The sequence below is a fragment of the Arvicola amphibius genome, chromosome 10 (genome assembly GCF_903992535.2).
Source record: "Arvicola amphibius chromosome 10, mArvAmp1.2, whole genome shotgun sequence".
Lineage (NCBI taxonomy): Eukaryota > Metazoa > Chordata > Mammalia > Rodentia > Cricetidae > Arvicola > Arvicola amphibius.
The window spans coordinates 33,051,110-33,065,012 of NC_052056.1; the positions used below are offsets into that span (position 1 = coordinate 33,051,110).

The 13,903-nt window shown below is 36.4% G+C and overlaps 2 protein-coding genes across 3 annotated transcripts in view; one reads left to right on the forward strand and one right to left on the reverse strand.

Moving 5' to 3' along the window:
* The window catches only part of Arl13b (ADP ribosylation factor like GTPase 13B), a 57,270-nt gene that overhangs the window by 21,197 nt on the left and 22,170 nt on the right, over window positions 1-13,903 (forward strand). For both annotated transcript variants that reach the window (XM_038346360.1, XM_038346361.1), the window contains exon 4: window positions 13,236-13,341. In XM_038346360.1, the coding sequence (XP_038202288.1) occupies window positions 13,236-13,341 (106 nt within the window). The remainder of the gene's footprint in view (window positions 1-13,235; window positions 13,342-13,903) is intronic.
* On the reverse strand, window positions 2,193-3,074 carry Stx19 (syntaxin 19). The gene has a single exon (XM_038346362.1). The coding sequence runs from the start codon at window positions 3,072-3,074 to the stop codon at window positions 2,193-2,195; it is 882 nt and encodes a 293-aa protein (XP_038202290.1).

Consider the following 13,903-nt stretch of genomic DNA (forward strand, 5'->3'; position numbering starts at 1 on the left):
TGCTACTTTAAGCATTTGAAGCTGGGACATGTGAAACATCTTTTCCCACAGTGATACTTCGTAACTGACAGGCTAAGAAGAAATTCAATTTACATTTTTGAACTAAAATTACTTTGTAGTACTTTTAACATGGTGTAACATGGCAATTTAATCCTTTCAAGTTCCTAGCTTTCCCAGCACACACTTCTTGCATTGCACAGGTGTGGGAGAGCCCCCACCCTGAGCAGACAGGGATCCTCACTTTCTCTGCCAGCATTCAAGCTGCTGAGCATGGCGAGGTTAAAAACATGTGTGTCCTGGCTGAGATCACATGAAAGTTATCCCAATACATTCAGATGGGCCCTGCATGCCCCCTGGTTATTCTGCCATTTTCCAGGATGACTCAATCCTTCCCTCTGACCTGATTGTTTCATTCATCCTCTTGCTCCCTTAACTATGCTCTTCTCAATTGATAATTTTGTCTTAAGGGTCTTTAAGGAAATAGAAATTGTCACAGATGAATTCTCTCACTTTTTTTTTTTTAACCACTCTGACCAAGAGTTTAAACAGACAGAGCCCTCCAGTAAGGAGTCAGACCTGAAGAAATGCGAAGGGACTCAAGGGCACCTGATACAGGAAACACAGAGCACCGTGCTGAGGACAGTGATTTAGAGGAGGAGCTTACTCTGGATATTGCAAAGCGATGGAAAACTGCAAACACAAGGGTGGAATTGGGGGACAAATGAAGATGCCTTGGGTTGGAGCAGAAACACAGTCTTCTATATTATAAGGAGGGGAGACCGTGTACAAGGGAAATGAGATAACTGAGTAAATTTGAGAAAAGTACTCTTACAGACTATGGATATTGGTTGGTCTTGCACAGGAAATCAATTGGAAATTCACATGCTAACACAGAAGCAAGTAACAAACAGATCTAGAAGATGGTGTTAAGTTCCTGCAGACACTTAAAGCAAGGGTGAGGAGATGCCACAGGTCATCAGGATGGCCTTGTTAGGGTGACTCGTCCGGGAAAGACTTTCTCAAAGGCTAGTATTTTATTTCTTTGATTGATAACAGTGGCAAATATTTACTGGAGAGAAATATTACTTCATAATAGCAATAGAAACAAAACAAAGATGGCCATGGCGCTTTCATATGTAGGGAATGGTAAGAGTTTTTCAATAACTAGAAAATGTATAAAAAATGAAGACACATCATATCTTCAAGTAGGAAGACTAAATATCTTTATGGTGTCTGCCATTCACCAACATACCAATGAACATAAAATTGGTGATAGTATGAATAGGTTTACTTCAGGCATAAGAAACAGAGTATAGACCTTCTAGCGTGACCTGCTCCATTACAGAAAAGGACAATGCAGCTGTAACAAAAACAAGCGGTGAAGTGAAAGGCGAGGTTTAAAGAAAAAGATCAGAATGGGCTCAGTGGTGTGTTCCTGTGTCGTCCAAGCTCTCTGGAGGCTGTCAGGAGGATCATCTCGAAGTCAAAGACTGCTTAGGACTCATCATTAATTTATACTTCATCATAAAGTGATGTCACAAGTTCAAGAACACAGTTGCCTTTACTTTGACTTTGTCAAGCCTCTAATCTGTATGTAATTCAGTTTTTTTGTCCATTTCCAAGATCATAAAACAGTCTTACCTCATCGTAGGTCTTATGCTTGACAGTCACCATTGTTAAGCATGGACAGATCAGATTTTTCATCAAGTCTGTGAGTGGGTTTTTCCAGGATGTAATGATCATCAGGTTTCCACACCTATCTGAGGAGAAAGACTTACTAGGCATTTTAGCTTCATTTTGATGCTCTGTGGCATCTTTTGAGACCTTGTTTTATACAACTGTTAATTACCAAAATATTCTCAACTAAGCCAGATTAAAAGTAGTTACCACTTATTTGAATATTCATTTTAAGACTACAGAAATTAACAATAGAACTCAATATTTTTCTAGAAATGTAAAGTCTTTCAATTTAACTTTTAATAGTTAACCTGGAAATTTTAAGAAAATGCTTGTCTTGTGTCACTGGCTTCAGCATATCTGTAACTTTAATAGGCAAATATTAAAGGGGAAAATGAGTTGTTAGCAGTGATAGAATGTTTGGGACTTGGCTCATGAAATAAAACAACCAAAACAAGGCTCTGAAATGTGGAACCCTACCCCTAAACCCTGAGAAGCTTCTAAAATAGCGTCTTTTATTTGGAGCCACAGCATGGGCAGCAGCAACAGCACAGGGCCCTGCAGGGGTTTCTTCTTTTGTATTTGACAGCGAGTCTAAATTTCTCTTTGGTATTGATAACGTAATCTTTTGTGCTGGTCACCATTACTTCAATGTTGTTGATGCTTTCTCCTTGTTCCTCTACCAGAAGAGAGATCTGAATGAAGAGATCCCGGAGGTCCTTCACTTGGTTCTCCAGACTCACAAGCTCTTTGTGTCTCTGTTCAATCTCTGAGAGCTGTGCTTTCGTGATGCTGGTTTCTGTGAGTAAGCTTTCGTTGAAAACTTCCCATTTTCCGTGCTGAAGCATGTCGTTCACTTCTTCTTCAGACACTTCCTTTCCAGCCACTTCAAGCTGACGGACAATGAATGTCTTGCACTTCTCTTGCTTTGAAGCTATTGTTTCATTGTATAGAAACATGTTTTGCTGAAAGTGGCGGAACATGGCAGCATACTGAGACTCAAGTATCCTTGTGACCACTGATGATGGACCGTTTTCCACCTCTGACTTTTTTACTTCTTTGACTAAGTCACCCAGTGCTCTGTTAATGTGTTCTGCTTGGATTTTGATCTCCTTTGCAATGGTCGAGTCTCGTTTAAGTAGGCTAAACCTTCTCATGGAAGCCACCAGACTTTTCTGTTGCTGTCCAAACCTTTGAACATCCTCAGCAAAGCTGTTAATAGTCTCCTGCAGTTTCTGGATCTCATGTAGGTGTCTCTCAGCTACTGGCTCTCTCTCGTAAATAACAGCTTGCTGGACAAGCACTCCTTGTTCCTCTGCTTCTGGAAACACCTGACTGTCCTGAGAGAGTTCGATTTCCTTGGTTTTCTGTTTTAATTCCTGAAGTCGGTCTTTCATCTTCCCTTTCCTCCTAAGAAACAAAAAATAATGAAATTGAACAAGGAAGAAGTTGCTATTTTTCCCCATTAGCTGTTGCTGTGAGATAGCTATGTGTCTCTTAGCAAAAATTCTATTTTCTAACAGGAAATTTTAGAAATTGAGGAACATCAACAAGGTGTGATGGCTCTTGCCTATAATCCCTGTATTGTAGGAAGAGTATGGCAAATTCGAGGCTATCCTAGGCCACAGGTGGAATTTGAGGCCGCCCGGAACTATAGAGTAACAACTAAGAAATAAAAGAAGAAGAATCAAAAATAATGTTCATATAGAGATTACCAAAATAGAGAAAGTAATGCAAGATAAGTTAGGAATGACTTTGGATGGTTGCTCCTGCTTCGCATCTCATATATTTGAGTATACTCACTGAGAAAGCAGTGTGGAGGATACAGTTGGACCTCAGATAAATTTATTCATATTGTTATACTATCCACAACATGATTTTCTACTACAAAAGGTGTTTGACTGTACTTTAACTTTTAGGATTGTCCTTTAGCCTCTTAAAAATACCATTATTATAGATCCCTTTCCCTTATTTCATATTTAAAATGGACATTTTCTGGGACTGGAGAGACAGTTCAACCATTGGGAGTACATGCTGCTCTTGTAGAGGACCATGGCTCCTTTCCCAGCACCCGCATGGCAGTTTAACAACCATAAAACTCCAGTTTTAGGAGATCTGAAACCCTTCCCTCATTCTTGTGGGGACCAAGTGTACATGTGATACACATACATACATTCAGACAAAACACTCAGACACTTAAAAATCTTTAAATATATACTCACTTTTAAAAATATGGATAAGTCAATTAAAACCAACAATGTCAGAATAAATTCTATGTGGATTTTAAGCAATACATATGTATGTATATAAATATATAAATAAAATGAGATGTTGAGTTAGCATATTTTATATAGTCTTGCTTTCTCGTCTTGCATATATGAAAAATATTTTTGCTTTGACTATGCAGACTTCTCATTCTTTGAGTTGTTTCCAAGGATCTTAAACTCCTAGAACAAAATGTATAGGAATTCATATTATGATAATCTTTAGATACTTGGGAACATGTTTATCTGTAATCTTTATCTATAATGCTGATGTTATTTGCATTTTCACCTAGTGCTCCTAATTGTCCATGGCATCAAATAAAAAGGAAATGAATTACATATGATTATATATAATGAAAAGGTAATAGTACACACATACATAGAGTGAAATAAATAAAAACTGTTGTTAATAAACCATTTTTTTAATCCTTGAGTATAGAAAGGTACTTAATGCCTTTTGTAGTTTTGAAAATGCTGAGTGGATATATAAACAGATTACTGATCTCTAGACTTTTTTAATGTTGAATATAGAGAAAGGTTTTGTAGGATGTGGTACTGTGACACTCAATAATTGGCATATTTACATAGTTTCTTTACATTAATGATTTGAATCTTCAATACACATACATATAGTTATCAGTTATATTCATGATGCTTAGTGTAGAATCATCTTTAGTCTCCTGAAGTTACATTGAGATTCAGAGACTAAAGTAACATCAAGCAAATACTAAATGTAAAAGTATAAAAATAGACTTAACAGGAAAGAATGTGAAATATCAAGTACTTTAGAAAACTTCACATCTATAACATAGAAGACTTTGTTTCACAGCCATTAACTATGATAAAGTATTGGACTTCAATCATGCTTTTAATCAGAGCCACCAGAATAGTAAGCACCAGGATAATAGGGCTAAGAAAGATTCTTGTGTAACTTACAGCCTGTACAGACACTACCTGGAAAATGGTGGACAAATTCCATGACTCTAGTGGGAACAACTAAACAATGATGTTGTTTATGATGAGTTATGATGGTAACTCATAAATTAGAAATTCCCAAAAGAACATAGAAGGGAAAGACTAGAAATGAAGTGGAGAATCATTGAAATAAATTTAAGTCATTCTAAGAGATCTCTTTTACAATTACTTTCTGAACTGTGAAAATCTTTGATACAACATGGTTAGACATAGCATCATTCTAAAGCTTGTTGAATGGGAATTATATGAGAGTAGTGTTAATGCAGATAAAGAAGACTTTGTAAGCATGTAGAAGTTGTCCTGAGGTGAACTAGTTTATGAAGTTGTAAAGAGATGCATAAGATCATCTTATGTCTTAACAGATAATCAGGCAAGGCCATTGTGGTATATTACTGTAACTATATAAAGGTGTGTTGCATTTGTTTAACTATGAAAGATGTGTTACTGTTTTACCTTGCCTGCCTAAGGCACCTTATTGGTCTAATAAAAAGCTGAATAACTAATAAGTGGGGCTGGTGGGAAGAGAGAATAAATAGGAGGAGGAATCTAGGCTCCAGAGAGTGGAGAGAAGAAAAGAGAAAATGAGGGAGAAAGAGGGAAATGAGCCATTTATCCAGGCACCCACCAGCAAGCTATACATGAGTTAAGACATACAGAATGAAAGAAAGGTAAAATACTCCAAGGCAAAATGTAGATGAAAAGAAACAATTTAAATTGTAAGAGCTAGTGGGACAAGCATTAGATAAGGCTGAGTATTCCTAACTAATAAGTCTGTGTGTCAAGATTTGGGAGCTGGTTTGTGACCCAAAAGAAAGCCTGCTACACAAGGACTTTAAGGAGATATTTGGGTTATTAGTTCTAAATATTGAGAAGTCAGACAAGGTGAATATAAATATTGGTGAAGAGACAAGGAGTATAGGCTCTCTATAGGAGATAAAATACCAAACCAGTATAAGACTGGTGTACTTAGAAGAATATTTGTTTCTAATTGTGTGTGTGTGTGTGTGTGTGTGTGTGTGTGTGTGTGTTTGAATGGAGACTTGCATATGAGTAGAAGTGCCTGTCGAGGCCAGAGGTGTTGGATGCTGAGGAGCTGGAGTTAAAGGTGACTGTGGGATGCCTGATGCAGGTGCTAAGAATGGAACTCACGTTCTCTGCAGGGCTGGTGCATGGTGTTAACTGCTGAACCATCTCTCCAGCCTGAGGCTGTTTTACTTTCAGGACAAAATTAATGCCTGTGTAGATAGAAACTAAGAGAAGGAAAATTAATAGGGGAAATAAATCAGACAGGTAGATAGGAAGCAGATGGTAGTTGACTTGTATGCGGGATAAGGTGTGTGAGTTTACCATAGGCGCGGTAGGAAACACATGAAGAACAAATGAGCCATTGGCATGAATTTTGTTTTGCAAAGCTTGTTTTAACTTGTTTTGTATAGAATTGTTTCCCAGGGTCACAGAATGGTTCGTGAGAGAGTTGAATAATAAAAAGAAACATAGAATACATGGTAATCATTAGAACATGTTTTTTGAAGGTAGAAGCAATATGACTACAGCCAAGTTGACAAAATTAGTTTTTGAGGCAGTGTCCAAAAAAGCGTTTTACCTTTTATCTCTGGTTCTTTCTTTCCTACCCTCCCACAGACTCCTGGCTTTTTATCTCCCCTACCTCTGAATATTGGGATGCTTATAAAGTGAATATTGTCCACCATTATTTTTAATAATGGTACTAAATACTGTTGATTCCAGGTTGGTTCTCCAGTCTGGATTCCTCTGCTTGCTGAGTCCCATTAAGGTGTGTACATCTGAAATGAAGTGTTCACTGTCTCCGTGCCTAGATTGTTCTAGCCCAGTCAGTGGCTGCTCTTTTCTTTCAGTGACTCCAATCCAAAAGCTTGAGTCATTCTTGAATGTTTTTTTTCAATATTTTATACCTTAGCTCATTTCCAAACAACTAATAAAACTTCTCAGCATTTCTTCCTTTGTGTGTTTGGAGCCAACCACCTCTTCCAGACTGTCCAAGACATTAGTATTTCACTTGGATTACTGTCATAGTCTCCTGAGTGCCATTTCCTCTTTCACATCCTCTCACGCTCATCTTATCTCATTACAAATTTCAGTTAAACTCTACTACTGTGCCTGAAAGTCTTCTTTGGTGGCTCTTAGTGGGAAAGGCAGAACCTAGAAGTAGAAGGGAAGGATTACTTAGGCACACTTGTGCCTATCATCTTCTTTATTCTGTTTTCTACTTTCCTTGTGAGGAGTAATTCCTCTACCTTCTGATAAAGACTATCGGATTAGAAATTACCAAAGTAGTGAGTTTCACAGCTCAGAGTGAACAACAAAAATTTTCTATAATACATGTAGAAAACTTATGAAATGAAAATTAGTCACAGGAATGTAAGATTAGATATTACGTTAGGAATGTAACTATGGATCTGTGTATCATGCATATCTTCAAGAAATATTTCTTACCCCTTTTCCATGGGTCTAGGAAATAAAACAGAATGAATATACTGAGTAATATTCAGACTGTTATTATTGATGTCCTCTATTAAAATGAAAACAGTAGTTTTGATGAGGAAAGATTTCAATACTAAAGCAATTAATTGTATGTGAAAGATTTTGTAACTCATTTTTGTAGTTTTCCTTTTATTATATAATTAGTGGTGTAGTGTTATACATATGTCCATGCTTGTGTGTGTGTGTGTGTGTGTGTCCTGTATGTGACATAGCCCATGTATGGAGGTTAGAGGACAAGCTCTGGAGCTGGGAGTTGTTTCCCTCTTTCTACCTCATGTATTAAGGAGCTGAATTCAGGTCATTATTGACAGCAGTCACCTTTGCTTGTTAGCCATCTTACCAGCACTGGCTGTTGGATTTTTGAGACAGATCTTGCTATTTCATCCAGGCTATCCTTGAACTCATAATCCTTTTGCTTCCTCTTCCAAGCACTGAAGATATAGATATGTATCAGCAGTTTCCCATCTTTTAATTATACAAATCAAGTTATGTCATATATTACATGTAATTATGGATTATAATTAATTACAGTTAATTAGAGTCAATATAAGCCTTAATGCAATTTTTAAGAGTCTAAATCTTTGATTTCAAATTTTCAGAGTTACAGTGAAAATATTATTAGCCTTGTAATAAATTTAACTTATAATTCCTTGCAAAATTTAAATTTTATTTGTAAAAAATTGTACATAATTTTGTTTTGCCCAACAAGATATGGCACTGCAATGACTATTCTCAAGCCTTGCATTGAAGTTCGGAATGGTTCTTGTTCACATTCATGTCTGTGTGTATTCACAAGGGTTCTGGTCTCCAACTTGCTTACTTGGAGACGTCATTTCCACCTTTATGACTGTGGCCATCTCCATGTCTAGTGAAGCCCTAGGCATTAAAACACCTTCTCTCTAACATGTTTAGGATGGGATGACCCTTTCGTCTTTAAGAAGCTAGAAGCAAATTATTGATGCCATGGACATGCTTTTTTTCAAGCTTTTTCCTAAAGTGCTAGTTGTTTTAGTAAGTGCAGAGGGGTGTGCAAATGCACACATGTGTACATTCATGCATATTCCAAGAGTACATATAAAATACAAGTAAATACTTGAACATTTCTTTCTTTAGATCACTATAGTTTTGATTTGAAAATGCAAACATGTAAATAGAATTAGGCTTCTTTTTGCTGCTGTATACCAGGGCATGCATATAAAATAGATGATGTTTATGTGCTTAGCTATAATGTATATAGTGTGCATCATTTTTGATGACTACTCTAATGCCAGTTTATTTCTTTCAAATATCTAATGTATTTATGCTAAAGTTTCTTTTTATAATTAGGTTATTTTTCTTGGTAATAAATTCTTTCAAGTGGCTATTAACTTCTAGCTACTCTCTTGAAGGTGGACAAGTGTATTTGTTTTGTCTCTTGAGGTATTTTATTATGCAGGAATGTCCTCAATGCCTTTCTAAGTTACAAATTAAATCTAAGGTTGTTTGGCTGTTCCCTCCAGAGCCATGGAATTTGTCCACCATATCCAGGTAGTGTCTGTACAGGCTGTGTTCTATTTTGCCTAGGTCAATCAGGAAATTCAGTTTTATTTCCTGTAATATCTAAATCCTAAGTCCCAGCCTCTGAGATAGACTATTTTATTCTAGTAGCCAAGTGTAGTTGTGTTTAACTTCTGCTCCTAACTGTGGATGTGTCCGCTCTTCATTTCTAGAGCCTCCTAGATTTTACTATTTTAAAAACTGTTGGGATAGTTTTTTTTTCTTTTTTTTTTAATTAAAGATTTCCATCTCCTCCCCCTTCCCTCCCCTCCCTTCCACCCAAATAGAAAACACCATCCTGAGTGAGGTAACCCAGGCCCAAAAAGATGAACATGGGATGCACTCACGCATAATTGGTTTCTAGCCATAAATAAAGGACATCGAGCCTATAATTCGTAAAAAATCCTAGAGAAGCTATATAAGAAGGTGAACCCAAAGAAAAACATATAGTTATCCTCCTGGATACTGGAAGTAGACAAGATTGCCGGACAAAACATGGGAACATGGGGGTGGGGTGGGATGGGGAATGGGGGAATGGGGAGAGAAAACTGTTGGGATAGTTTTAAATTGATATTTGTAAAGTTAAGTTTATATCAGATATCCTTCCATACTACATACAGATGGGAACCACTTGTCAAATAACTGTCTACCTTGATAAAGATCTAGGTGATGATCTTTACCGTGTTATCATATTTATAATCTTCTTCCAATTTTTGTTTGTCCATATCGAAATACACTTATTTTAAGTACTCAGGTGCACTGAAATGCTGTATGTGTGCATTTTTCAGCTGTTGGTAATGCTGTTGGCACATAACTATATGTGCAACTGTTTCCAGTTTAATTTTGCGTCCAGAAATTAGAACGATGCATAGTAGAATTTAAATTTTGTCTACGTTTATGTAAACATAAAATAAGAAGTCATTGAATTGGCTAGGCTAGATGAAATTCATGAGCTCATTATTTTATGCAGTTTTCATAGTGTGGCAGTATTCTGTCTGTAGATTAATCAGTACGGCTAATTTACTAGTGCACATTTTTGAATTTGCTATGCGGTTTGAGCTTCACCTATAATGTTTACTATAGCTGTGAGTTTAAGGATGGTATTTTAGAAAAGAAAAAAAGTGATGGTGGTTGATACATGTGATGATCACATGTCATAGTTCCATGCGGGAAAGAGAGAAGTAAATGGGAGTGACTCAAAGGAATTCCCCACACTGTTACAGAGAACGCAGATTCCTAGAGACAGTCGTGAATATGCAATACCCAGAGTCAGGAGAAGTAAACCATGGGACAGTGGTGGTGAACACCGCATTACTAGCACTGTGGGGCAGAAACAGGCACATCTGTGTGACCTCAAGGCCAGCCTAGGCTACAAGTGAGTTCCAGGACATCTAGGGCTACACAGTGAAACCCTGTCTTGAAAACCAAAATAGCAATAATGATAATAATAACAGTAAATAAAGAGAATAAAATTAAAATAAAAATACATGAAGGGATACATGTTTAATATGCTTATGGGTTTTTAAAGTAAATTCTCTGTAGTTACTATGTTAATAAGTACTTTAAGAAATATATTTTGTTCTTGTATATAAAGGAAACTTTTAGCATTTTCTATCTCAAGGTTAAAAGTGGGAGATCTTACTATATATATTTTCTAAGCTTGAATTAACTGACATTTTCAGTAATGTATTCTTTCAGTATTCTTTCGATTTGATGTGGATATGTTAGTTGACTTGTTGAACTAAAGTAAGATCATAACTTCATTAAGAGTTAGTTGTTGATGGATATTTTTTAACTTTTACTTATATGATTCAGAGAAGTTGAATAGATATGAAATGGTCTTCATATTAAATTTTAAAGTGCATGCCTTGAAGAGGCATTGTTTGCACATTACATGGCTAACTTCATATCTCCTTTGAAAGTACTTATGAAAGTCATAATGTTGATTTGAAATGAGTATTTATTAAAGTCACATATAGGAACAGTCATAACTTAGGAAATTCATTACATTTAAATGGCCCCAATTTATATATTAAGTTGACCTAATAACTTGTAAAAACTATGATAATTTTTAATTTAAGTACTTTGGACATACTGTCTACAACATTAAAATGCTTGAGTGCTTTGATATTTGATATTATAGTACTTCTTTCCCAACAAAACCATTTTAAATTTTCTTCAAATCAGTTTTAGCATATCCTGAGAAATAACAATAGAGAAATTAATATTTTCTGTCAAACTTGGACATAAAGTTCTGTTCAGAATTAAGTGTGAAAGTCCTAAGTCCTGTCTAAAATAAATATAGCATTATTAATTTACTGTGTTTAAAGAAAGATTTTCAGATTTGTTTTCACAGAATCTGCTTTTCGAATGTTTCTAAAATGAGAAGTCATTTGTAACTCCACCTCAAGCCTCTTCTGGTCATTATAGCCAGGACAGGTCAGCTGCTTGCAGCTTTGTGCAAGTCTAAAAATTAAACTGAAGGACCTGCTGAACCATTCTTTCCTGTTACCTGTACCTGCATTTCAGTTTGTAAATATTTCACCTTAAATAGTGTGCACGCGTACACACACACACACACACACACCCCAATTCACTTACCGTACTGTCTTGTTCTTGTTTGCCCACCCGTGGTCTTAGAGTTCTTAGTCTGAGAGAGAATCCGAGTGCCATGGGGTGTAATGCTCGAACCAGTGTTTAAATCACTTCTAAGTCACGGGCTTTCTTTATGGTTCTCATACAGTTAATTGAAAGCCAAACAGTGAAGTCAAATACGTTGGAGATAAAGTTGTACATTTGCTGTTACTATCAAATGAGGAGCGCGGATTGCTTACTTCACACCTGGAGAATCTGGTTCTGCCTGTTCCTCCCCTGTTCCTTAGATTAAAGGAAGATCATTTTCACTGGAACTCCTTGGTAACAGGAAGTCCTTATTAAATTGCCCACACAGGTTGAATACATTCTCTGTACCTAGCTAGTCTACACTACCTGCAGAATGCCTTACTTCCAGAAACTGCTGGTGTATCTAAACAGAGGTTTCTTTGTAGATTTCAAAACGTGAAAGTACAGAATGAAGTAGGTAGGCATGAAGAGGAATGGCATGCAGCCTTGTGTGCAGCGTTTTGGATTCCATTTATGGTTGAAGTCTCTTCTCCTTGGAAATCCCACAGGGCTTAACTCACAAAATTAGAAGACTTTTGTCTTCGAAACTTCCACTTCACTTTTCTTTCTATACTTATTTTTACTTTACAGTTAGTTTCTATAATATTCAATGTAGAATAACAGTTATACAGTACTACTGTTTATTATGTCAATATTGAAATTCAAAATTAATTTCTACGAGGAAGAAATACTTACAGGAAAATGTAGGAATGAAATTCTTTCATAGTATCCCATTTCTAACCCTTTAGTTTTTTGGTGTTCCCACCCCCACTGAAGATGTGGGATGAACACCTGCTGCAATTAAAGTAAATTTAGATTGTCTTTAGATTTCTACTCCTTCAACAGTCTCTTCCACTCCGTATCCAAATAAAACCACTCCTTCCCAGTGTGAAGCTGAAGAAGAAATCCTTCCATGCAGGATTGGTGAATGGACACTGGATCACCTATATGATGTTTCCTTTCACAAATTAGAGCCAAGTACTGATTTCTTTATTCTGCATCAAGATCATTTCAGGATTGAATTTTGTGTCCAGGGGAAAAAAAAATCATGGTACAAAAGAAACATGTTCTCCACAGTGCTCAGTTGTAAACTTTGAAATACCACCCAAAAATATGTTTATATTTTCGAACGGAAACATGAAGCTGAACTAAGAAATAGTGAAAATGGTTGTGTCTAGAATGGGGTGGAACAGGAAAAGTGTCCATACTGATTTCCATCGTTGCATCGTCCAGTTACTCCAGTGTGACATGGACTGGAACTCACATTCTCACCAGCATTGTTTTCAAGAAGGAGAGGTCTGGATTTTTGTCTGTGGGCCCTGGGAAGTTGCCTGCTTCTTCTTCTATTGGTAGTTTTTATTATTTGTCTAGTGGTTGCTTGTACTTTGTTGTTTTTGCCGTTTTTAGTAGCCAGTACTTCCACAGTGGATTGTACAGCAGTAACTGAGAAAAGTTAAGACATCTGTGCTACAGTAATCCCTGAACCAGCTTGTTCTAAAATCAGTAGATTTAAATCTTAGGAACAGAGGCCATGCAAAGGACACTTCACTTGCCATGATTGTACATTTGCTCTATAACCAACCAGTTCATCTGTGTTCCTAGGTTGGCGAATAAACAAGACAAGGAGGGGGCTTTAGGAGAAGCCGATGTGATTGAATGTCTCTCTCTGGAAAAGCTGGTCAATGAGCACAAGTGCCTGTGCCAGATAGTAAGTTGGTTAATTAGTATTGTTGTTGTTATTGTTAATTATCATTATTACTTTTTAATTTTGTTCAAAAAACTTAGTTTCTATAAAAGTGATAGTCAACCAGAAAACATTCTTTTGGGGCCATGTTTTACGATAGCTTAGCTGAGAAAAGTATCCAGGCTTGACCACTGAGTTCCTGGATCCACATGTAGGAGACAGCAGACAGGAGTCAGGTTGTCTCCTGACCTCTTGTGCTGTGGTGATTGCTGTGCACTCCCAGATTAATAAATAAATGTAAAAAGATAATAAGAACACTATTGAAATAATTTTTATGCCATATACCGTTCTGTCATTTTCAGTTAATAGTAGTTAATACTGTAATATTTCTTCTAATGTTTTCACTGACTTCAAACCTTCCTGCATTGTTTCTAAATTTCTTATGTTTGTTATTTTTTTGGTAAATATTACTGATAGAACCAGTAAACTTTCATGTTGCAAATTTTGGAAATTAGAAAAAAACTATAAAAAATAAAATTTTGACATAAGGGATTTAATATGACTTTTAAAAAGTTACAACAGTCTG